Here is a 24,025-nt window from a genome sequence, read left to right on the forward strand (position 1 = left end):
TGGCCAGTGGGCTTCATGGAAAACACATGCACTTTCACGTAAAGGCCTCGGTTCAGAAAAGAGAACTTGCTTATGGATAGTAAAAGGTTTTCTTTCTTCAGCTGGTCCATTTCTTCTTGCAGCCGAATGTGTGTATCCCCAAGGCTGCTCCTCAGGGAGCCCCTCTCTGGGGCACCGCCTGCCCAGCACATCCCTTCGCTCATCACCCCAGAGGCCCGTAGCTGGTGTTTCATTCCATAGTCCTGACTGATAGGCACAGGCCATTGGTGCTCGACTCCATCTCCCTGGGGTGGGGCGGGGTGGGCCCAAGTCCCAACCCCCTGATCTTGTGGTTGGTTCCTCTGGCCAGTCCCGGCCTGGAGCTCTCCAGGGGCCGCTGGAGCCGCTGCCTTGGCGTAGACTCGGGTCTGACCGGGGGCTCGTGAGTGATGAAAGGCGCCCCGCACTCGGGATGTTCCGAGGGTGTGGGGAGCTCTGTGCTGGGAACCGAGTTGTTATTACAACACAGCATAGCTGATACTCTTACTCTGCTAGATCCCTGGGTGAGTTCAGAAAACCCAGTCTACACCCAAACCCCTAACAGGCCGCACCTTTCCGTGTCGTGGGAACTGCCTCGGGCACAGCATTACAGTCCCCCCCACCCCCCCAGCTGGCTTGTTCTCTTTATTGGTGTTACTACCAACGAACCCCAAACACAGGTCCTTCTGAGGCCGGCCTGCCCCTCCCCGCCTGGGCACTCACAGCCGTGCCCATCTCCCACCCTGGTCATTCCTCAGCTGGCGTCTCTGCCCGTTCCCACCATTACTGTTTCCCTTGCACGGCAGCAGCCTCATCCAGGTGCCTTTCTTCAGTGTTTCCACTCAGGTCCGTGCTCCACACACCGGCCGGGTGCTTTTTCCCGAACGTCAGTCTGACCGTATGACTCCCCTGCTTAACAGTCATGCTGCTCCTCAGCCAGAACAACGCCTCCGGCCGAGGCCGGGCACACAGTCCCCACGATTTTGGTTGTGATGCCACTGAGCGGCCTCTGGGTCAGATGCCACCTCATTCAGAAAGTCCCCTTTGGTAACATCTCGACACCCCAGACCCCCCTCCCTTGCGTCAGCTCCTACGCCTCTGGGCTCCTGTAATCTGTTGTCTCCTCTCAGTGGTTTCCAATGTTTGTTGTTACATTTAAGAAACGCTCCACGATGACGTCACTACCTCCGCTGGGCTGCATTTCCTGGCCTCGGTGAGAAAGGAAGCTGTGGAACGTCAGGATGCAAGCACAAACACAGACCCAGGTAACACGCTACGTTACTTTAACTTAAAACATTCCTGTATTTTGCAACATTTAATATATTTAGACTTTTTGGGAATTTTAAATTATGTGGTGTTAGTCAGCCATCCCAGGTTCTTGTCCCCAACCCTGACACATGCTTTACACATTTGAAACTTAAAATCAAATTTCCAATTGAATTTGTGATAACTTAAAGCATATTAGAGATATTTGTTCAGAGATGCCTTGGGCTGCACCCTAACTCCATGGACAGAATGTTGAACTTTGGCAAGTCGTGCCTGAGTTGGGAGACCGGGGTGTGGCTGGAAAAGGTGAGTTGGGGGTCCAGGTTGTCTGTGCTGTGGGGAGGGCGATACAGCTCTGCCCCCAGAGAGGGAAACAGCGGTGGAGGAATAGTGCCTGCAGTGTTGCCCAACAGACTCCCTCGTAAATGTGAGTTCTCTGCCCTTGGCCTTGGAGTGATTCTTTTATAGGACATTCGGGAAGCATTTTCTCTTAACTCTATGGAACCTCGTGGGGCCTTTTCAAACCTCTGACTTTATACTGTTGTGAAATACTTATTGGTATGGTTTCCAAGTAATTGATGATAATTATAGAATGGCTAATAGAGCAAGCTGCTAGGAAGATGAAATGAACTATGACGGCACATTCGGAAGTAATGTTTTGGTGTTTTTTTTTCTTTCCATTGTCTTTTGTGCATTTTACGCAGTCAGACATGTATAGCACAGCTGTGCACCCCGGCCGTCGGCACACACACGTCAGGGGGCATTGCTCTGCTCCCTAAGAGTTTGTTTTTCCCGGTCCCTGGGGGCAGACTCTCCAGTTAGTGTCTTCACATGTTATTATTTCATTATTCACTTACAGTATGGGACATGTTTGCTGCGGTGTTGAAGGTGATTCGTATCTGCTGTGTTCCGTAGCATTGCGCATTGCACATGAATTACTGGGTTAAATGAGTGTTAATTAAGTGGGGTTTAACATGCTGTGTATTATTTAGTAATGCTGGATGGATAGATACTCAGGTTTTTAAGGGTTGTTTAATGACATGTAGCTGTATTGGATGGGCTGGGACATTTTCCATTTGTGCCATAAATATGTAATTCCTTAATGTCAAGTACATTACTGGTTTCTAGTATTTTTCTTCCAAAAATAAGGTTTCAATGAGTTATTTTGCATAATAGCCTTTTTTGGTCATTACTGTGATTTAGCTCTTTTACCTTTACCAGTTTGAAAGGTCAAAGAAAGGCATTTCTCTTTTTACATTTTTGCTTCTTTCTGAATGAGATTGAGCATGTGTAAGATGTTTTTAGTGCGGATTTGAGATATTCCTTTAAAATTTTTTCCCCCCAATTACTGTTTACAGTCAATATTTTGCATTAGTTTCAGGTGTACAGCATAGTGTTTAGACATTTCCAGTGCCCACCTGGCCCATACACAGTGATCACAGTATTATTGACTGGATTCCCTCTGTGGGACTTCACCTCCCGTGACTAGTTTGTAACTACCAATCTGTCCTTCTCAGTCCTTTCACTTTTCACCCAGTCCCCCACCCCTCTTCGCTCTGACACCCAGGCTGTTTTCTGCATCTATGGGTCTGTTTCTGTTTTGCTTACTTGTTTATATTGTCCTTTAGGTTCCACATATAAGTGAAATTATATGGTATTTGTCTTTCTCTGAATGACTTAATTCATTTAGCATAATACCCTCTAGGTCTATTCATGCTGTTGCAAATGGTAAAATTTTGTTCTTTTTTTATGACCAAATAATATGCCATTGTTTAAATGTACTACACAGTTTTTCTTATCCACTTACCTACTGATGGGCACTTATGTGCTTCCAGATCTTGGCTATTGTAAATACTGCTGCAATGAGCATAGGGGTGCATATATTCTTTTGAGTTAGTAGTTCGTGTTTCCTTGAATATATCCCCAGAAGTGGAATTGCTAGGTCATTAAGGCAGTTCCATTTTTAATTTTTGAGGAATCTTCATACTGTTTTCCACAGTGGTTACACCAGTCTGCATTCCCACCAGCAGTGCATGAGGGCTCCCTTTTCTCCACATCCTCACCAGCACACTATATTTGTTAATTTATTGATGATAGCAATTCTGACAGGCTTGATGTGATAGCTTTTTGTGGTTTTAATTTGCATCTCTCAGGATTAATGACCTTAAGCATCTTTTCATATGTCTGTTGGTCATCTGTAAGACATTCTTAAATGAGATAGAGCTTGGGTGTTCTTTGCTGGGTAGTCTAAAGTCTGCAGCCTATTTGCCAGGTAATGAGGCCCAGGATATAAACGATAATAAAATACGAAGTTATCATTAATTTTTAAAAACTTAAGCTGTCAGTCTACTTTTCTACTATTTTTTATACCCAATAGTCTCAAAATCTGCATTTATGTATTTAATTTTTCCTGTGTTTATGAAATCTTTTTTCTTTTTCTATTTCTCCTTCTGCCTCAAATCTCCTAATTGACTACAAGATAAAGAAGCTGCTTCCCAAGTGGTTTCTGAATGTCGGAAAAATCAACAAGCCTTCTCCTCCACATCAGGTGTGATTTCTCCCTTTTTAAAAACATTTTTTGAGAAAGCATGACTATTAAAAATTACATTTGCATGATGTCAAAACAGGAGTCCCGTCCCCCAACCCCGCCATGAAAAAGCATTCACACCAATTCATGGATCTAATAGAGAAGATGGTAATTTAAGTATTTTCACTTCCTGTCTTCTAGCTTTATGGTGGTCATAAGGTATAAATTCAAGCCCTGGTACCAAGCTTCCAGTACTCAATATGACAATGAGTTATGGTTTGCATATGAAATTTGAAAGTACTGTTCTATTAAAAAAAGATGCTGGGAAATAAGATTGGAGTCCTAGGACAAGAGACACTGAGTTAGATTGTCTGCTGACCTATTGTGACAGGTTTCTTTATTTTACTTTTGAATAAGAAGTTAAATGAGTTTTATAAAATTTAGGTGTTAAACGTCTTAAGTAGTAAAATTTATCTATGGACTCTGTGAATTAGGTCCCCTCATAAAGCTATTAAAATAAACAGATAAACAATGTTGAAAGCAAAAAAGAAATTAGTGATAGGTTAAATTCCTAAAATCTGATTTTATCGAAATTCTCCTAAACAAACATGACTTAATATGATCTGAAATGGAAAATAGAAAATACAGTATATTCTTGACATGACATAGATAACTTATTATTCTTTGAATCATTCATATGAGAAAAGCAATCGTCAATCTCCGTTAAGAATTGCTCTAGAGTAAATTATACCTGTGAAACTTTTACTTGGATTTTCAACAAAAACATGTTAAGTTGTTTGTTGAAAACTTGTTCTGACAAAGCCAGCGGCTTGGGATTAATTACAGATTGTTTTATACTCCTGATTTTCTTTTTTTAATTTTCAGAACGTGAACCTTTGCCTGTCCCTCGGCCGTTGGCCCCAGATGTGTTTCTGAACCTCAGGCTTCCCTCCGAAAGAGCAGAGAAGCCTCTGGCACCTTCGGCACCGGACACGGTATGAAATTTGGTTTGGGTTTTGTTCAGAAGTTTCCATAATAGCTTTCTGCTACAACTTTAGTATAGGGCAGTGATGGCGAACCTATGACACGCGTGTCAGAGGTGACACGCAAACTCATTTTTTTGGTTGATTTTTCTTTGTTAAATGGCATTTAAATATATAAAATAAATATAAAAATATAAGTCTTTGTTTTACTATGGTTGCAAATATCAAAAAATTTCTGTATGTGACACGGCACCAGAGTTAAGTTAGGGTTTTTCAAAATGCTGACACGCCGAGCTCAAAAGGTTCGCCTCACTGGTCTAGGGTCATCCTCATTATTCAACTGTACAGATGAAATGAGGCTGCCAGTCTTACCTGGAAAGGTAAGCTTTGCTGGAAAGGTCAAAAGCGTGAGGTTAAATATTATGCCCCTAAATGTTATCACTGAGAGGACAGCACTTCTTCCTGCAGCTTTCCCGGAAGTGGGCGCCTGGGAGCCCTTCTTGCCTTCGGAAGCGACGTTTTTATGGGTGGAGGGTGGAGGGGCGGGGGTGAGAGGACGGGCAGGGTGGCCGTAGACAGTAAGGAACGTAACCCCTTGGATGTTCCGCTTTGGCTCAGGTTGGACACACGTACCTGAATGTGATTGACATTGAAGCTGGCGACCTGCAGGAAGCGCCTGTCGGAGAGCCTTCCGATGAGGACATGCTCCTGCAGGCCGAAGGCCCGTCCTCTGCCGCGTTACATCACCTGGCCGCGGCCGTGACCAGCGCTGCTCCCCTGCGCAGGGGGAAGAGTCAAGGTAACTTTCCCACAGCATTGTCACCCTGCTTACGTCCCCTGGCTCCCCTGGGAACCACTGCATCTTGGATGTTTATATTCGAGCTCAGAAGTGATCTGTTAATCTTCCGAATTCCTTGTTTAGAAGCGTAGGATCAGTCTTCTATGCCTTTTGCTTCCTTCATAGGACCTGCCAGTTCTGCGGTGGACTTCCCTCTCACTCCTGCAGAGGTGTCGCCATCCTGTGTGGAGGGGGGAAGCTGGAGAGCAGGCGCTGCCCAAGCGGAGGAGCCGGGGGTCCCCTCCCCTCCATCGTCAGTCAGAGAGGACAGAGGTGAGGGCCTCCGACGACAGCAGGAGCTGCCCCTTCCACTCCCTGCCCTGGGGGAGACCAGCACTAAACCCTGGCAATTGCAGAACGAACCAGAAGGCGACCTCTCCCTTGCCCAGGAGATGGGCACAGGTGGGGAAATGTGGGTCCGGCTCTCGGCCGTGGATATTTTGCAAGGAGGCTGCAGGTGTCTTTTCTCAATTAATGAGGTTGGCAAAAAATATCCTGTGGGGTTTCATGAGATTTTTGGCATTAAAAGGAATTCTCATGTTTAAAAAGGTAGGAAATTCTAGAATAGCACATAGGCATACACAGGCCTGGTCGCCAACAGTACCTCATAGTAAAATATTGAGTTTTATAGTCATAAAGCAGGTTGCATTATTGTACAATACTTGCAAGATTAAGAAGATGATTTCTTCAAAACCCAGTCATTACATCATGTGAAGGACCAGATGAGCAAACATGCGCCCGACCTCCTGCAGCAGCGACCTGTGGGAGGCCTGGCCCCTCCTGGGCTGTCAGATGCCGGGTGGGGGCGGGGGGGGTGTGCTGGGGAGGCAGTCGGCACTGCCTGCTCCTGGTGTCAGCACGGCCTCGGGGCTGTGAGGAGTGGGGCGGGGCGGTGGCAGGGCGGGTGTCTGCAGCTGCAACTACACGTCGCCAGCGTCGCACCCAAAGGTTCTGGCCTCTCCGCCAGGGCTGCCAGCTGTGTGGGTGTGAGGAGGACGGGGGAGGCTGCCGGCTTCAGGCTGGAGCAGGAAAGCGCGCATTTCAGATCCAGCAGAACAGACCTGGGCTTCAGTCCCAGCCCGGCCACGGCCCGGCCCGGGAGACTGGCAAGATTCACCAGATCTGGCCCCCCTGAGCGTCTGTGGGTGCCTCGCGGGTCAGAGCTGCATCCAGCCAAGCGCCTGTGGCTCCCTGGGCCTCCCGGAGTTGCCCCTCATTTCCTATCGATTGAATTCTGAACTTTGAAAACTGGAACCAGACCCGTCGCCCTGTGACCACTGAATGTCTTGGGCAGCATTTCAAACGACACCTGGCTGGCCCCTGCCAGTGGAGCAAGCCCGTGCCCGCCTTTGAGGGGATGCTCTGCCGGGGAGACTGCCTGGTCACGAGGATGTCAGTGGACCCGGAAGAACTTACAAATGCCTGTTTAAAGGAAGACATTTTAAAGTTACATGTTATCACGGTATTTACGTAACATACTATAAAGACACAGAATGTAGGCAGTCACACGGTAGAGTTGCCTGGCATTTGCATTATAGGCAAAGGCTGGACAAAGGGAGTGGCGGGGCCCTAGGCATTTAAAATGGAAAACAAACTGCAAATCCCTGTGTTAGTGGAAACTTACTCATTGTTTCCAGTAACAGCTGCATCTCCTGTAGGGACACCGGCGATAACAGCAGCAGCCTGGCTGGGCCGGGGAGCCCTGCAGCCATGGGACGCCCAGGTCCCCTCCTGGGTGACTTGCCCACGTCACTGGGGTGTGCAGGCTCTCCGGGTAAAGGGAAGCTGTTTCATGAGGTCTGTTGGCTATGAGCGCTTTGAGCATGTCCTTTTTTTTTTTTTTTTTTTTTTTTTTGCTGTATTTTCTTTTTATTGATTTCAGAGAGGAGGTGAGAGAGAAACATCAATGATGAGAGAGAATCATTGATCAGCTGCCTCCTGCTCGCCCCCCACTGGGTTCGAGCACCCAACCCGGGCCTGTGCCCTGACTGGGAATCGAACCGTAACCTCCTGGTTCATAGGCCGACGCTCAATCCGAGCCACTCCAGCCGGGCTTTTTTGCTGTATTTTCTGTTTGAAGTTCATGCACCACATTCTTTCCCGAGAGTGAAGAAGGGAGACATTCCGGCTGCTGGGGAACAGGAAGGGCGGGTGGTGTAGCATTGAGGAGGGTAACAGGTGCAGCCCACGCTGCTGGGGAAAGACCCGTCACCACCGTATCGCCAGCCCTGGGATGTGCCTCCTCTCCCCGTGGGAGGTCCCCCAGACGGGCCTGAACGACAGTAAGCACCAGTTACGTTTGTTTAGTAAGTCACAGGTTTCAGATCATTTTGCCCCATAGCTGGATCTTCACAAGCCTTCCAAGTTGGGTAGGTCGGGCAGCTTGACTGCCGGAGGTACCCTCAGAGTCAGGAACGGCCAACGTTGGGTCTAGCTTTTACTGTGTGATATTGTTGGTTTTCAAGGAGAGTTGAAAAGTTGCTTTTTTTATTATATTTTTGTAGCAGAGAATATAAGTAACATGCAAGCCTGGCTGGTGTTGTTCACTGGTTGAGCATCGACCTAGGAACGGGGAGGTCACGGTTCGATCCCTGGTTAGGGCACATGCCCTCTCCCTTCCTCTCTGAAATCAATAAAAAAATATATATTAAAGTAACATTCAAACTGCCTTGTATGTAGAAGTTTGTGGTCACAGCAACACTTTCACATCACATTCTTATCTCACAACAGAGACAAGGGGCATTTCTCAGTCTGTAATTAAACCTGATTTGGAATGGGATGTATGTTCACTTAACTTGAGATCTTCCAAAAGGCCAGATCATCAGCATCTACCTCTCCCTGAATTGTAACCAGCTCTCTTATTACCCTTGTTAATATTCAGACGTGTCGAAGCCAGCTTTCCAGTTCAAAGAAGAGAGCTCGCAGCTGGATGCTGCAGAAGGGGGCGGGCTGCGGGATTACCTGCTGCGGGAGCTGCTGCAGGGCGCCTCCGCTCCTGGCCCCGCGCCCAGCCCGCACCCGCATCCCCGGCTGCAGCGCCTCAGCTCTCAGCTCCGGAAAATTGACGCGCAGCTGCAGGCGATACAGAGCATCGCCGACCGCATCGAGCAGGACTTCCCCGAGCACGAGCACCGGACGGTGGGCCCGGTGGGGGGCCGGCACTGCAAGGAGGTAGGCGGTCTTCATTTAGTTATTTTGTTTATTACCACGTTACCAGATTTGTAATGTAATGTAATTTTATAAACTTGCTTTTTCAGAAGAGTGGCCAGATAACGGTGTGTGTTGGGGAGGCTGCCCCCATCAGAGGCTTGCTGGTAGCATCCCTGGTCTCCGCACTTGCTGTCAGCTGCCTCCAGTTGAGAACCACTGCCTTAAGCTTTTAAGGAGGGAACTTAAACTTCTCCCAGGAAAAAATATATATGAATTATAAAACCAGAATGTGCTTTGAAACAAACCCTGCTCCTAATTATCATTTTCTTCAAGATTTTTATAACTTTATAAGTGCTGTCCTTCTATTTGGAATTCTCAGTTTCTTTTAAATATTTTATACAATGGATTAGTAGTCCTTACAAGTTTTCTATTTCTTTAAAAAGTATTCATAATAAAAAGATTCGTGTTTATGTATATGGGCATATCATGATAGACAACTACAAAGGAAGTCTCCAACATTTAATTATTTTGCACAAATATCCTGTCCTTTTTTAGGAAGTAAGATTTATGTAAAATAAAGATAAAAGAGTAAATAGTGAAGATATTTGGAATGTGTTAGAGCCTTATATTGGGAAATGCAGATTGGTCTGCAGGATAAGAATTCCATCCCTGACTACCAACAAGTACTCCAGGCCGCCAGCATGCTGACAGGTTAAAGATGTACTTAGCAGGCTTACAGTATTTCTTCAATCCAGCTATTGAACACACATTAAAAAGTTAGGATTAAACATATGAGAAACTACACTAAAAATATATGAGGTAAGACAGTGTATTATTAGGCAATGATGCTAAGTGCCTTGAAGGAAATAGTATTGACTTAAATGGCAGGTTTGGCATTTTGGCTGAAGATGTTCTCTTCCTGTTAGAAAGCACATACAAATGCAGAGCTGCTGGCTTGCCCCTTTTAGGGAAGAAAGCAGCTTGTAGGCCTGGAGGAGGCGGAGGCTACTGTGGCCCAGCACTGACCGGGAGCCTTAAAGACCTGGTTCAAGTCCATGTCTGCCTCTGAGAACGTCACTGAATGTCTCTGGGCCTTGGTCTCTCATCTGTAGAATAAAAGGTTTTGTCTGGATGGTAGTTGACATTGCTCCCTAGTCTAAATTATATGACTGACATGATGCTGTTTTCCCAAGCCTCTTAGAAAGTTAAATCAGTTACACCACAAATAAGTAAAACTTACCATTTCTTTCATTTGTTGCATTAATGCAAATGCTTGAAACCTACATAAAATTATTTACAATGGTTTGAAATTAGTGCACTGTAACATTTATAACAGCTATTTTGTGGTGTGGTTTTTCTACAGGTTGAATCTGTGGATGACATTGAATTGTCGTCTGGCCCTGAATCTGAAAAAACACTGGCTTCAAAAGCCATTACCATCTCCAAAGAAGGTTTGTGGGGAGCTGGCTGGGTGGGGGGTGCCCAGAGCCTTGCTTTGAAAGAATAAGCATTGCCTTGGGGACCGTCAGATACGGATGGTTTCCACTGAGCTGAAGCTGTCAGCCCCAGTTCCTAGATTGGGGTCACTGGTGTGGAAATGTGATTGGCTCCCACAGCAGCCCCTTTTCTCTGAGAAACCAATGCTGTCCCCTCTTCTGGCATTTTTGATACTGTTTCTAAGTGCATATTTCTTCTTCTTTTTTTTTTATTCTCTATGGTACGTCGGACCTTCTCATTCTGTTCCCTCTTAGCCACTTCTCAGTTGCCAACGTTTCTCTCTCGGCGATGTGCTTGGTGTCCTCCGACCCACCTTTTAGCCCAAGGTTCTCTCTTCTGCCATGGCATCTTTGCTGTAGGAGCTTAATTTTGGTGCCTACGTTGTTATGTCTAGAAGTTCTGTTTCTTTTTCAAATCTATTTGCTCTTTGGATATACTGGTCTCTTCTTTCAATGTGGTTTCTGTGTCTTTTGTTTCCTGACTAGTAGTGTATATGCCCTTTCAGATTGCTTCCTTTCCTGCGGGCATGTTCTCCGTCATGGAGTCTGCAAATGGCTCTTCCATGGCTGTGTCTTTCTCTGTGCGACTTGTAATGTCTCATCTTTGGGGGGTTCTGCTGAGTGTGCACGCTTGTCTGGGAGTGGTTTGCATTTGCTGTCACTGAAGTAGAAAATTTTAGGACGGATTTCTGTGAACACTTCTTGGCTTGGAGTTGCTGTGCTACATTGATGGTGTAAATTCAGACCCCACGCCTGTTTGTGGCAAGATGGGTTTGCTTTCTCAGAGCTGACTTTCATTTTCCTTCCGTCTACTCTCCCGGCGGCAGAAACGTCTTGGCTGCTTGTCCGGGGCAGGCTTCCCCACACCCACCTTGAGGACAGAGCTGCTGTCCTTCTGCTCCAGGCTGCACTACGCGGCCTGGTCCCCCTCCCCGCCGCAGCCTGCAGAGCCTCCCCAGGGCCTCTGTGGGCTCCGCCAGTGTCGCTGTCCAGTTACTCCCAGCTTAGAATTCCATTCCTTTTCTGGCACCAGGGGATTATTTATTTACAGGGTTTTGTTGTATATTAATCCATTTTTTAAAGTTAGCATTTCTTTTGTGTTTTTATGGTGGGCAGGCACCTGTCCACTTTAGCTCAGTCTGCTGTTTTCTGAAGTTGATAAGAAATTTAACAGATTTTTTTTTTTTTTGCTATTGGAGAGTATAAATTTTAAATACCATACCATTTCATTAAACAGTAAAAAGCCATCAGAATATGTTGCAAACTTCTGATGTATCTGTTGCCATGTGGAAGTGTCTGCTACGCGTTGTCTTTTACATGTGATTTTTCCCTCTACTATTTTAATTGTAATATAGACTCTGGATTAGTGCATTTCCTGACTCATATGAATGAGGAAGATCAAAGTGACAAAGAACAGACTTTTGAAGATGAATTTTCAGTAACAGAAACGCATTCTCATCCGAAAACGTGTGTGTTTCCTTCTGCCGATTCAGCCCTCAGCCTCTCCAGTGACCAGAATGGGAGTTTTCCTGGTATTGTTCTCCACTTCATTAATTTACACTCTTATTTTCCAATATACTGAAGGATGTAACAATATATTATTGTTACTGAGTAGTATTTACTGGGAATAAAGTTAGGAAGAATTTGTGAAGCCATTTTACAATACTTAAAAATTTTGGGTGAAGGGAAGTTAAAAAATTGCACCATTCACATGAATTCTGTCTTACTACCTTCATCAGATACACTGCAAGGAAGCATTAGATCTCTGTGTGGCTTATTAGTGTGAAATCTACAACTGGAATTACTAAAATATTTGATTTTTTAAAAAATTGAGAAATTCAAACACTGCCAATTATGCGAACCTGCATTTTTAAAAATATATATTTTATTGATTTTTTTTACAGAGAGGAAGGGAGAGGGCTAGAGAGTTAGAAACATCGATGAGAGAGAAACATCGATCAGCTGCCTCCTGCACACCTTCTACTTGGGATGTGCTTGCAACCAAGGTACATGCCCTTGACCTTTCAGTCCACAGGCCGACACTCTATCCACAAAGCCAAACCGTACAGGGCGCAAACTTGCATTTTAATTTGTAAACAACACAGTGGCTGTGACTTATCGCGCCCCAGCCGTGTGCCATGGCATCGCCGGGCCACCTGACTGCGAGGCCGGTAACGTCAATGTCCGCACTTCACAGCTAAGGGTATTGAGACTTAGAAAACGTTAGTGCCCCCTTCGTTCTGTTTCATTTGCAGCTGGATGAAATGATCTTCTTTAGTCCTAACAGATCCCTCTAGCACAGGAATGAAAGGTCCTACTAAGTACAATGATTTGAACTGTTTTTTTTTATTAAACCTAGATATCGATGGTCAATGATTTTACTGAATGTTTACAATATTTTATTACCATTGTTAAAATAATGTAAGCAGCAAAAATTGCTATTTTTAAATGGCATTGCTGTCATTTAAATAAAAGAAAGGCTATAGACCAGCTGTCATTAAATCTTGTAATTTTTTTTCTCTTGGTAAAGGCTTCTTGGATTTAAATTAGATATTTTCCCAAATGTATTACTTTTAGACCATACAGGTTTGTGTTTTGAGATTGTTTTAAATGAATTGCACTTCAGTATTCTAAACTGTACTAAGCAAAGAAAGATTGTACTTCCTAAAGTGTATTATTCACAGTATTCTGGGCACGGAAGTAGTAATCTAAAAATGTGGACATTTCCTACCGAATAGTGTATTCAAGAGGAGGATAAATACACTACACACATATACCTTTAAACCAGTGGTTCTCAACCTTCCTAATGCCACGACCCTTTAATACAGTTCCTCATGTTGTGGTGACCCCCAACCATAAAATTATTTTCGTTGCTACTTCATAACTGTGATTTTGCTACTGTTGTGAATCGTAATATAAATATCTGATATGCAGGATGTATTTAGGTGACCCCTGTGAAAGGGTCGTTCGACCCCCAAAGGGGTCGCGACCCACAGGTTGAGAACCTCTGCTTTAAACCAATTTGGAGGTTTAAAAATATTTTAATTTCTGTTTATATAATTCCTAAGTCAGGTTAATAATTGAAAGTAGAAAATTAACTGACCTGAAAATTTTTTGAAAAAATGTCTTTTTTTTTTTAAGGTGTGAATAACCATGATGAGTTATTTGAGAGGTAAATATCTTAAGAATTAATCTACAATTTTACTTAAAATTGGGTATATACTTTCTGGCAATTGCGTTGTTCATATGTATGTGAACGTCTATACTACATTTTTTTTTTTGTGGATTAGAGGAACATAATTCCCGTTGGGAATGAGATGTTTTAAAAAATCGGAGGACTGTCCCACCCCTCTCTGTGTTAGCACAGGCAGTAAGGATACCATAAGCTGCATTGGCTACATTTTCTTCGATCGTATATGTATTAAGTTTCTTCTGGCAGGACAGGGAGAACTTGTCTCCTGGGCCTCATGTTGCTTTTGTAAGAGCACATATTGGTCAATTATTGATGATTTTTTTTTTCCACTGAGGATTACTGGATTAAAGACTACAAGGAACAGTATTTATGTTTATCATTTTTGTGTTCATTTGGGCTCTCGGAGGGCATAGTTTTCCATGTTCTTATTGCTGTAGTGAGTGGTAGATACTGACCTACTTCTCTCAAATTGCATTTGCAAATGAAGCGTTTCAGCAGAGCCACTCCAGATGACTGGGCTGACCGACATCGCAGACATCATTGATGACCTTATCGCCAAAGACGGAGTCTCCAGCGGAGAGCTGGGCTTAACAGGACGACAAGCCAGGGGCATCTCCAGGTAACCCTGAATACTTTGGTTAGTAATTAATTTCTAGCCATTTAAAATGTTTATGGTTCAAGAATATCCAAAATTAGCCACATCTTACTGAAACAAATTCAGAGCTTAAATAGGTCTTTTTCTTTATCACGAACACATTTTGTGATGTTTGTTTCGCTCCTCCCCTCCCCCGAACACAGACTGGTTACTTTCACTTCCAGGGTACATCTGCGTCTGTGCATTTTCCCAAACCCTCAGCACCGAGGACAGCACACATTTCATCCTATTTCTCCTCGTTAGCCCATCTGCAAGCAGTAGGGGGCGGTCAGCAAAGGGCTTTAAACCAGAAATGGGAGCCAATCAGAGGTCTTAGTAGCGAGATGGCTCAGATGGGAGGTGCAGGGCCCCAAGCGCCAGTAAACCTGGCGACTGTCAGGAGGAAGTGAGAATGACTCTATTGGATGACAGAGTTGTGATGATTTCTGTGGTGTTGGGTAGAAGGTGCCAGGAGAACATTCAGTTGGTAATGTTCATTGGTACTTGGTTTTAGGTCCTCCCAGAAGCAGATGCCAAAATGAGATTTAGATGATAGATTTATTTGGAGGAACCCCTGTGAGGGACTATGGGAGGTGGAGAGAGTGGTCAGACTTCAGTGCAGGTGCGGCTCCGACCCGCTGAAAGGGTCCCCAGGATCAGCCCAGGTTCAGTGACCCACCGGGAGGACTCGGAATTCAACCAGGCACGCGCACAGCTATACTCACTGCAGCAAAAGGATACTAAGCGAAATCAGCAAAGGGGATAGGTACATGGAGAAATTCCAGGGGAAACCAGGCACAGGCTCCCACACACAGGACAACATGTATGAACTGCTGTGTCCCGGGGAGGCCTGTCCAGAGACCCAGTGCCCACAGGTTTTACTAGAAAGGGGAGGAGTGATACGTAAACATCAGAAAATGTTTCGTGATAAAGAAAAAAATCTATTTTAAGCTTTGAAGACATTTCAATGAAATATGGCTAATTTTGAATATTCTTGAACCATAAACATTTTGGCATCTGCCTCTGGGAGGACCTAAAACTAAGTACCGATGAACATTACCAACTGAATGTTTTCCTGGCACCTTACACCTAGAACTGCATTCATTTTCTGTCTTGCTAAGGAAATGTGCATACCGAGCCCAGACTCCCAGGAGAACAGCATGCATTCATGTGAAACACATCGTTTATATCCGTGACCCACCTTCCTAGGGTGGTGCCCTCTGTGCACCCTGGGTGTCGCGTTTGCTTTCTTGGACTCTCAGTCCTACTCGAGTCAGCTCTTATCCTCTGAGAAGCAGACGCCTCGTGGGACTAGCTGTCCACGAGGTTTACTGGGAGAAATGCATGTGAGGGGAAACCGGAAGTTGGAGAGGCAGCGGAGCACAGTACAGTGCGGCCCCTCCTTGGCTTGGAGGGAAGGAAGAGAGGTCGCCCTCGGGAGGCTGGATCCAGCGGGCAGCCGTGTAGAAGTTATGCCTGTAGGAAGGTTTTGGAAATGATTGAGATAATCCAGAAACAGATTACAGACTAAGAAGTCCAAAGCAGCCCCTTGGAAGACATTAGTATCGAGTGGTGAGCACAGAAGAAGGGGCCAGTGTAAGGTGCTGCATAGACTCTGAGTTAGAAAGGATCAGGGAAGAGAGAGTTCAAAGCAGAAAGAAAAAGCCAGACTGTATCAACTGTTAAAGAGAAGTCCAGTGGGATGAAGACTGGAGAGGCCACTGGTGACCTTCCCAAGCTCATTTCCAGGGATTTCAGGGGACAGGTTGGAGCAAGTTGACCAGGGGTTATAATTGTATACTACTTTTTGAGATGGGACAGAATCTTAACAAATAAACAGTATGTAGTTGTGGTACTGCTTATGTCCATCACACATTTAGAGTCAAGCAATACTCCGCCCGTTACATTCCTCAGGATTCAGCGATCTTCCGGTAGCCGACCTGGAAGATCTGCCAAGGAGAGAAGAGAGATTCAAGTCTGGATGAGAAGAAAGCGGAGAGAGAGGATGGCGGAGTACCTACACGAGCTGGCGGAGAGGAGGGGGCAAGAGCACGACCCCTTCTGCCCCAGGAGCAACGCGGTGGGTCTGCAGGGTCAGGGACAAGGGGACATCACAGGATGCCTGTGGTGTTTTCTGGCTAAATTTAAGAAAAGGATGAACAAAATTTAAATGCATTTTTAATTTGACAGAAAAGTCAGCATTTTACTTAAGTTAGGAAATTACCTTAACAAAAGGTAGCAGAGTATTGCACAACCTATGTTCCATTGAATTAAGTACAGTGGGGCCTTGACTTACAAGTTTAATTCGTTCCAAGACCAAGCTCGTTAAGGAGCTCGTTAAGTCAAATTATTCTGTCAACTCAATGCAAAAAATCGGCGGAGAGACAGCTGGTATCTCAAAAAACTCATTAGTCGGGACACTCGTAAGTCAAGGCCCCACTGTACTTTTTCTCCTGCAGACCAACCATGGCTCTGCCATTTTACACACATGAGGAGCTTGAGGAGCTGGAACTACTCCTGTGACGGTCGGAGTAGTTCCCCTATTTTCACAGAGTCTGTTGCAGCTGAATACATGTGTGTGTGGGGGAGCCATTTAAAATCTGTTTCTACCCGTACCTTCTGTACAGAACACTTTAAAAAGTATGGTCCAGTCATGTATCAACAGAACAAGGGCACAGTGTGCCCCCTGCCCCTCAGACTGCCCCTCTGCTCACTGAGCTCTGCTGTGGCCTTTCCTGGCTGGGTCGGAGGGGCTTCTGAAGGTGACGCGGCAGCCTTCTCGCAGTCATCCCCGTGCTGGGAACATCCCAGTCAGGTTCATCTCGATTACAGTTCATCTTTTACTTTCCAACATGAAATAAAATAAGTACTTCATTCTTTTTAGCATCATTCCATAAGTGAATTTTCCAGATAAGAGCGTCACATTTAAGCACCAAATGCTGCAGAAGTAGGTGAACTAGTATTTAAAGTGTTTACTTCACAGCGTAAAGGTAGTTTACTTACCTGTGTCTGCAGAGAGCATGCTGATGCCAATGTAACATTTTGTCAGTAGCTCTGAGAACATGGGGATGACCTTCAGGGCTGCTGAGGTACATAACCAGAATCTTAAAGTGCATGTGGATATGTGTGTGTTTTCTCCACCCAGTGGGTCAGGGGTCGGGGGGTCTGATATCACCCTCCCCGCCAGCCAAACAAATACCCAAGAGGGTCAGAGTTGTCTCCAAATTAAGAATAAATAGACTCTGGTTTATAAACTTTGTGATGTGTCCTTCAAGATCTCGGACCTCATTTATTCGTATCTTTTATTTGGATAAAGGTATGGGAATAGTGAGGAGTTAATGTAATTAAAAACATCATAATTTGTTACTATTATATAGGATCTTGAGAAAGTGAATTCACTTCTGTGCGCACCTTTTTATACATAAAATTTGTATGAAAAGACTTAACCTCATCAGCAACTCAACATAACTCTTACTACCGAACATTAAGATGTATATAGCGACGTTTGCTAGTTTGCCTCTTTTTTTTCCCATTTATTATTATTATTATTATTATTATTAAGGTATTACAAATGTGTCCTCAGTTCCCCCTTTAACCCTCAACCTCCCCCCCCACACACACACACACTCATGCTCCCATCCCCCTGTTGTCCATGTCCATTGGTTTGGCTTATATACATGTATACAAGTCCTTCGGTTGATCTCTTCCCTTTACCCCCGCCCTCCCCTACTTCCCTTCTGGGGATTGATAGCCTGATCGCTGTTTCTCAGTCTTTGGGTCTGTCCCTTTTCATCTTGGTGCCTAAGTTTTGGAGAGTTTACAGTCACAATGAATTCACTGCAATAAGTTTCTGGTGACCATTTTGAAACATCAAAATGAAGGTTTCATAAGTTTGGTTCATTTCTGCTTTATCAACCAAGCTGTTGGTGAGATTAATCACCAGATTGAGTATGAAGTAGAGGTATCTCCATCCTTAATAGGTTTTTATTTTCCCTTTTAAATGCAGCTGATAAGGATTTCTTTTCTAGAAAACATATTAATTTAGCTACTAAAATAGATTTTGCATTCCACTCATTAAATTGGATTTTATGTAATTACATGATGCTTTAACATTTTCATGTTTTGTGCTGAGGTCAGAAGCTTCATGAAATTTGACAGTATTTTGCACTATTTCCTAAATGATAAAATTATGTTTTAACCTCCTGTTAAAATTGATTAGTGGAGTTTTCATGTTTTCCATGAATCATAATGGTTTAATTGTTTGTACTGTACAATAATGAGCTAACTGGATTATTTCTTCTACAGTTTTACATGACTTCAAGGGAAATCAGGCTGAGTCAAAAGATGAAGCATGAAAAAGACAGGTGAGTGGTAGTCCCCTCTCTGGCTTGCTCACCTGAGGCATAGAAAATGCCTGTGGATACTGACCTGGTGGGGGAGAGACCAAGATCACGAAGGTGGTTTTCCCGGGGCGAGGCTTGTCCACTGCGCTCCAGATGTGCTGACCCCTGCGATTTCCCCAAATTGGGAAATTCGACTGCATAATCCATGGCAGTGGGGGGCTGTGTTCGCGCTCTCCCCTAAAAAAAAAAAAAAAAAAGCCTAAGGAATTCCGGTTTCCACAGTGGTCCCTTTTTTGTCAACTATTGGATGTGCTGCAAGGAAAATAATTAGACTCCACTAGCCAAGTTAGGAATTTGTTTTCAAATATTTCCTCCATTCAATTTTTATGAGTTTTATTTCTGGATTCCCCTCGCCCAATTCAGGTAATGTGGATGCATTTTGAAACGACCTCAAAGGCCACGGCTATAAGGCACCTTTAAGACTGCGTAATGGTCTTCAGACATATGAACTTGAGTATTATATTTGAAGTGCATTTGAAAAGCATTGAAAAAAACACATGCTAAGTGGTCTTCAAACAGTGTGTTCCTTCTAGAAATATGAACTGAAAGTGACTTATTAAATGTTGTTTAATTCTTTCTCTAAAGATTGCTACTCTGTGACCACTACAGTCGTCGAATTTCACAAGCGTACAGTCTGATGAATGAACTGCTGTCTGAATCAGTACAGGTACCAGCACAGACGCCATCGCCCGGCAAGCCCAGGACTGCTCACACTTGCAGGCTGCAAAGCTCCCTTTCGCCAAGAAGGTAAGATAAGGTTTATGTCATTTGGCAATACAATGTCAGGCGTGCTAAGAAATGAAGTGCTTTTGTGACCCAGGTTCACTGTATTTGCATCTACCCTGCTCAGAATTATGATAAAATGAAGAGAAAAATGGCCCCTAATTATGATTTCTTTGTAAGTGCATACAATTACCAAGGAAGAAGACAGTGGCATTAAATCTCCAAGACACCTTACCTAATGCAATTTTGATGTCCGTTCAATCCCTTCTTCTTCCCTGTCATTTTTGTTAATATTTCCTCCTGTAACTTGCGTCCTAATTGCTCTCCATAGGCTCCACTCTTGCAGAAACAGTTCCACCGGCTGCCACTCCTCCCTTTGCCACCTCCTCCTGCCTGTCCCGGGGTTGCTGAGTCACTTGTAGATACTGTTACATAATTCTTCCTAAGTTAATGACCTGCAGTAGGTTTGAACATGAGTTCGTTAGGCAGGAATTAAACAGGGAATGCTAGAGCTAAAACAAAGCACTCAAGTGTAGGTTCTTACACATGGCAAACACAAAACTATACTTGTTGGTGATTTATATGATGAACAACAATTGGCAATACAATGTTGTTAAATATGACTACTTTTGACAAAATAAAGATTATAATGACGTAACTTAAGAGGCTAGAGAAGATGTACCTAACACAAACCTAGATGCAGTCTAGTCACTAGGGTGTACTCAAAATACCAGATGCCCTTTGTTTACTTTTGTGTTGCTTTTTTGAAATATATTTTTATTGATTTCATAGAGGAAGGGAGAGAAAAACATCAATGATGAGAGAGAATCACTGATCGGTTGCCTTCTGTACGGAATGGAGACCGGAAATTCAACTGTGACCTCCTGGTTCAACCACTGAGCCACGATGGCTGGGCCCAAATGCCCTTTGAATCTTTTCTAGAATAAAGTAGGGTCTTAAATACACAATAACTAGAGAATTTTTAAAATTGATTTGAGGGGGAGAGAGAGAAACATCGATCAGTTGTATCCTTCACACCCCCTGACTGGGCATTGAACCTGCTACCTTTTGGTGTACAGGATGAGGCTCTAACCAGCTGATTCGCCAGGGCAGTACATATATAATTTGAAATAGATGGAGAACAAAAATAGTTTATTTGAAAAATACACATGAAGTTTGAGATATGAAGAATAACTTGTTGAGAGTTATTACATACTAAATATGTCACTGAGGTACAGAATAAATGAGTGTATTCATCTGAGGCAGAATCTGGGCTTTTTGAAATACAGTTTTATCACTGATACGATATTCTAGGAATATATTAATAATAATAATGTAATTTCTACTTTAGAGAGACCCGATATGGTCACAACTTTCCAGTAAATCGACCTGGAAAAGTCAGAAATATACCCAAACCAAGTTATATCCCAAAAGGGAAATCTTTTGGGCAACCTCAGGGCTCACCTTGGCCACATGGTAAGACAAAGCTTTTTTATCTTGTATAATTTGGGCCTATTCCTTCTTGTCTCCAGAGTTACATTTTCATTAGTAACAGCTGTAAGTCTTAGTGAAAAGCAATTCTCATTTCAGCAGAATGCAAGACATTGTACTGGGAAATAAGAAAACCCTAGGAATCTTTTAAAACAAATGACCTTTTTGTTATAGCATTTGAATAGTCAGTAAATTAGATATGATTGACTTGGAACTCTGTTTCTTTTGTGTTTGGTTAAAGAACTTGATTTTTCCAAATCAAGTTCTGCAGGGATGTAAAGTACAGCCTAGGGACTACAGTCAATAGTATTGTAATAACTGTGTATGGTGCCAGGTGGGTATTAGGCCTATTGTGGGGGATCACTTCATAAATTATACAAATGATCTGAAACTGATATAAAATAATGTTGAATGTCAACTGTAATTGATAAAAAACCATTCTGGTAGACTTCAGGATGGATATAAAACAGAAGAGGAATATTAAGCAGCTCTGTTTTTACCCTTTGAACATCCTTTCCCACATTTAAAGATGTTATTTATTGCTAGCCTTTCTTTAGTTTTTGCCCTGGTTGAGTTTTGATTACTAAAGTAAAGCATACTTAGAGCTAACAGATAGTATAAATGTGTATAGCTTACTTGGTGCCCTCAGATGTTATTTAAAACAGACCTCATAGAGTTATTGAGGATCATAAGTAAAACATTTTGCATTACAAACATTGAATAGTTGCTGTTAATTCTGGAATTTAAGAACCATAGTCAGTCATTCTCTCGATACAGTTTACCGTGGCATCGGTGGGTGTTCACAGCTCGTGGACTTAGTGCCTGAGCTCAGGGCGCGAGATGTCCCAGGACAGGTGCCTTTGGAAAGCACGATGCGGAGTCTGCCTTCCTTCATCTGCACTTTTGTTCTGCTTTCTTGGTTTTGAATAAAATCCACCCTCAGAGGCTTCTGCCCTCGAAGGTCTTACAGTAGGATACGTGAACAATCACGCACATATGCCAGGGTGAAGATGCTTGCCTGTCTTTGCAGGAACTATCACTTTTACCCAGAAAAAAGCTTGTGGAGCCAGAGGGGCACGGAGAAAGGCTGTGCACTCTCCAGTCACCTTCCGAAAAGGTAAGAGGTTCTTGAAGTTAATATTAAACCTTTTTTTTTTAAAATATATTTTATTGATTTTTTACAGAGAGGAAGGGAGAGCGATAGAGAGTTAGAAACATCGATGAGAGAGAAGCATCGATCAGCTGCCTCCTGCACATCTCCCACCGGGGACGTGCCCGCAACCCAGGCACATGCCCCTGACCGGAATCGAACCCGGGACCTCTCAGTCCGCAAGCCAACGCTCTATCCACTGAGCCAAACCGGTTTTGGCAATATTAAACCTTTAAAAGCCGTAAATCACTCTTAGAAATTTCAAATATAGGTTCCAGAATGAAAAGTGGGGCTCAGAATGAGAAGAGGCTGTGGAGTTAGCTTGGAATCCTAGGTCATCACTTACTCTTTAGCCCGGGGCAGTTCCAGGACATTTGTGTGAACTTCCATTTTCTCACCTGCAAAATGTGGATTATAACAGTGTGAGCGTATGTGAGGGGCTCACCACAGTGCTCAGCAAGGTGCTAGGGTCACACAGTCATGGAACGCAGGCCCGATTCTGCTCCATCTTTGGATACTTGCTCAAGTTAGCTGTGCTCTGGTCAATGAGAGAGGGAAATTATGATCTTAACTAGAGGCCCAGTGCATGAATTCATGCAGCAGTGCAGGATCAGGCTGAAACCAGCTCTCCAACATCCCCCGAGGGGTCCCGGATTGCGAGAGAGCGCAGGCCAGGCTGAGGGACCCCACCAGTGCACCATCAGGGCTGGAGAGGGACACAGGAGGTTAGCCAGCTGGGGAGGGACTGTGGGAGGGTTCCGGCCCATCCTGATTGGCCGGACCCCAGCAGCAAGCTCACCTACTGGTCGGAGCATCTGCCCCCTGGTGGTCAGTGCACGTCATAGCAAGCAGTGAGTGGCCTTAGCATGTTACTCAATTGGTTGAATGGACGACCAGACACTTAGCATATTAGGCTTTTATTATATAGGATTCCTATTGTCTCCCTCTAGCCCAGCGGTTGCCAACCTTTCAGACCTCATGGACCACCATTGGTCCATGGACCACCGGTTGGAGACTGCTGCTCCAAAGGTTTCCTGAAACCAGCAGTCGCCAACCGTCCAGACCTCACGGACCACTAGTTGTCGACCGCTGCTCTAGCCCATCCTCACCCCATGTTACTCTTCACAGTTCTATAAAAACCTGGTAGACAGGACCAGGGAAACACACATAAGTTCAAGGGACTGAGTGTAGGTAAAGCATTTAGCCCATAGTAAATCCAAAATGGGGTCTTATATTTTGGAGGTATCCTTACCTTTAAGTGTATGCGGTTGGTAAAGCTGTAAAAGGCCAAACTTCACTGTTACCTCCTCCTCTTCTCTTTGGGAAGTCACGTGCCTGCTTGTCAGGTATGACGGGAAGTAAACAGGTCCCACGTCATGGGTGTTCCTTAGGTCATCTTGGCGAGGGGCTGTGGAAGGTAAGTGTGTTGGGGCGAGCTCCGCCAGGCCTCGTGCAGAGAGCTCTGTGGGTGGATGGATTTGCTCCCCGGCCTCTGGCACTGGCTGGGGGAGTTTCTGTTCTACAAAGTACTTACGTTCAGTAGGGAGGCAGAGGGCCACCCTGTGGTCACTGCACTTACCCCGACGCCTGTGCCGAAGGCAGACTGTAGGCATGCTGCCTAACATCACTCCTAGGAAGTCTCCACAAGCCCTCCCTGTGGAGGCAACTCCTCCACAGCTCTGTTCTGTGGCCCCTTCTCCTACTCTCTCGTCATAGAGGTTACTGTTACTTTTAAAATCGAAACAAGTGGCCAGAATTCAAGTTCCTTCTCCTGCGGGACAGGAATTGTTAGAACTCTAAAGCGAACTATAACCAAACACTGTGGTTCAAATAGTAGGTAAAATGTGACTGCCGTGGATTTGATGATAAACATCACAGTAAATGAACTAGTCCCAACGTATGCCTTGTTCTTTCCCTTGTTAGGCTCAACTGCTCCCTGTCTACAGCATTCAGAACAGCACGGGAGTGCTGGGCTTGGCCCTCACACCGAGCAGGTGTGTGCAGAGGACGAGAGAGAAGAGACGGTGGTGAGTCCCTGGCTGGTGCCCTCAGACATCCGCAGGATTCTTCATGGAAGTCACAGTTCCCTTCTACAGGTAAGCACCAGCCGGGGCTCAGGTTGGCTAGTGCTTCCTCTCTGTACGGCAGGTTTT

At 44.5% G+C, this 24,025-nt stretch overlaps 1 protein-coding gene across 1 annotated transcript in view; it reads left to right on the plus strand.

Annotated features, from left to right (window-relative positions):
* Positions 1 to 24,025, plus strand: part of LOC102756115 (chromosome unknown open reading frame, human C5orf42) — a 91,005-nt gene that overhangs the window by 66,193 nt on the left and 787 nt on the right. Inside the window, 16 exon segments of the mRNA XM_015562602.1 lie at positions 1,179 to 1,283; positions 3,764 to 3,832; positions 4,697 to 4,806; positions 5,413 to 5,593; positions 5,759 to 6,034; positions 8,514 to 8,803; positions 10,146 to 10,233; positions 11,634 to 11,810; positions 13,420 to 13,450; positions 13,959 to 14,090; positions 16,020 to 16,185; positions 18,411 to 18,469; positions 19,094 to 19,255; positions 20,583 to 20,707; positions 21,753 to 21,839; positions 23,796 to 23,968. Coding sequence (XP_015418088.1) covers positions 1,179 to 1,283; positions 3,764 to 3,832; positions 4,697 to 4,806; positions 5,413 to 5,593; positions 5,759 to 6,034; positions 8,514 to 8,803; positions 10,146 to 10,233; positions 11,634 to 11,810; positions 13,420 to 13,450; positions 13,959 to 14,090; positions 16,020 to 16,185; positions 18,411 to 18,469; positions 19,094 to 19,255; positions 20,583 to 20,707; positions 21,753 to 21,839; positions 23,796 to 23,968 — 2,231 coding nt within the window.

Source organism: Myotis davidii, unplaced genomic scaffold (genome assembly GCF_000327345.1).
Source record: "Myotis davidii unplaced genomic scaffold, ASM32734v1 scaffold496, whole genome shotgun sequence".
NCBI lineage: Eukaryota > Metazoa > Chordata > Mammalia > Chiroptera > Vespertilionidae > Myotis > Myotis davidii.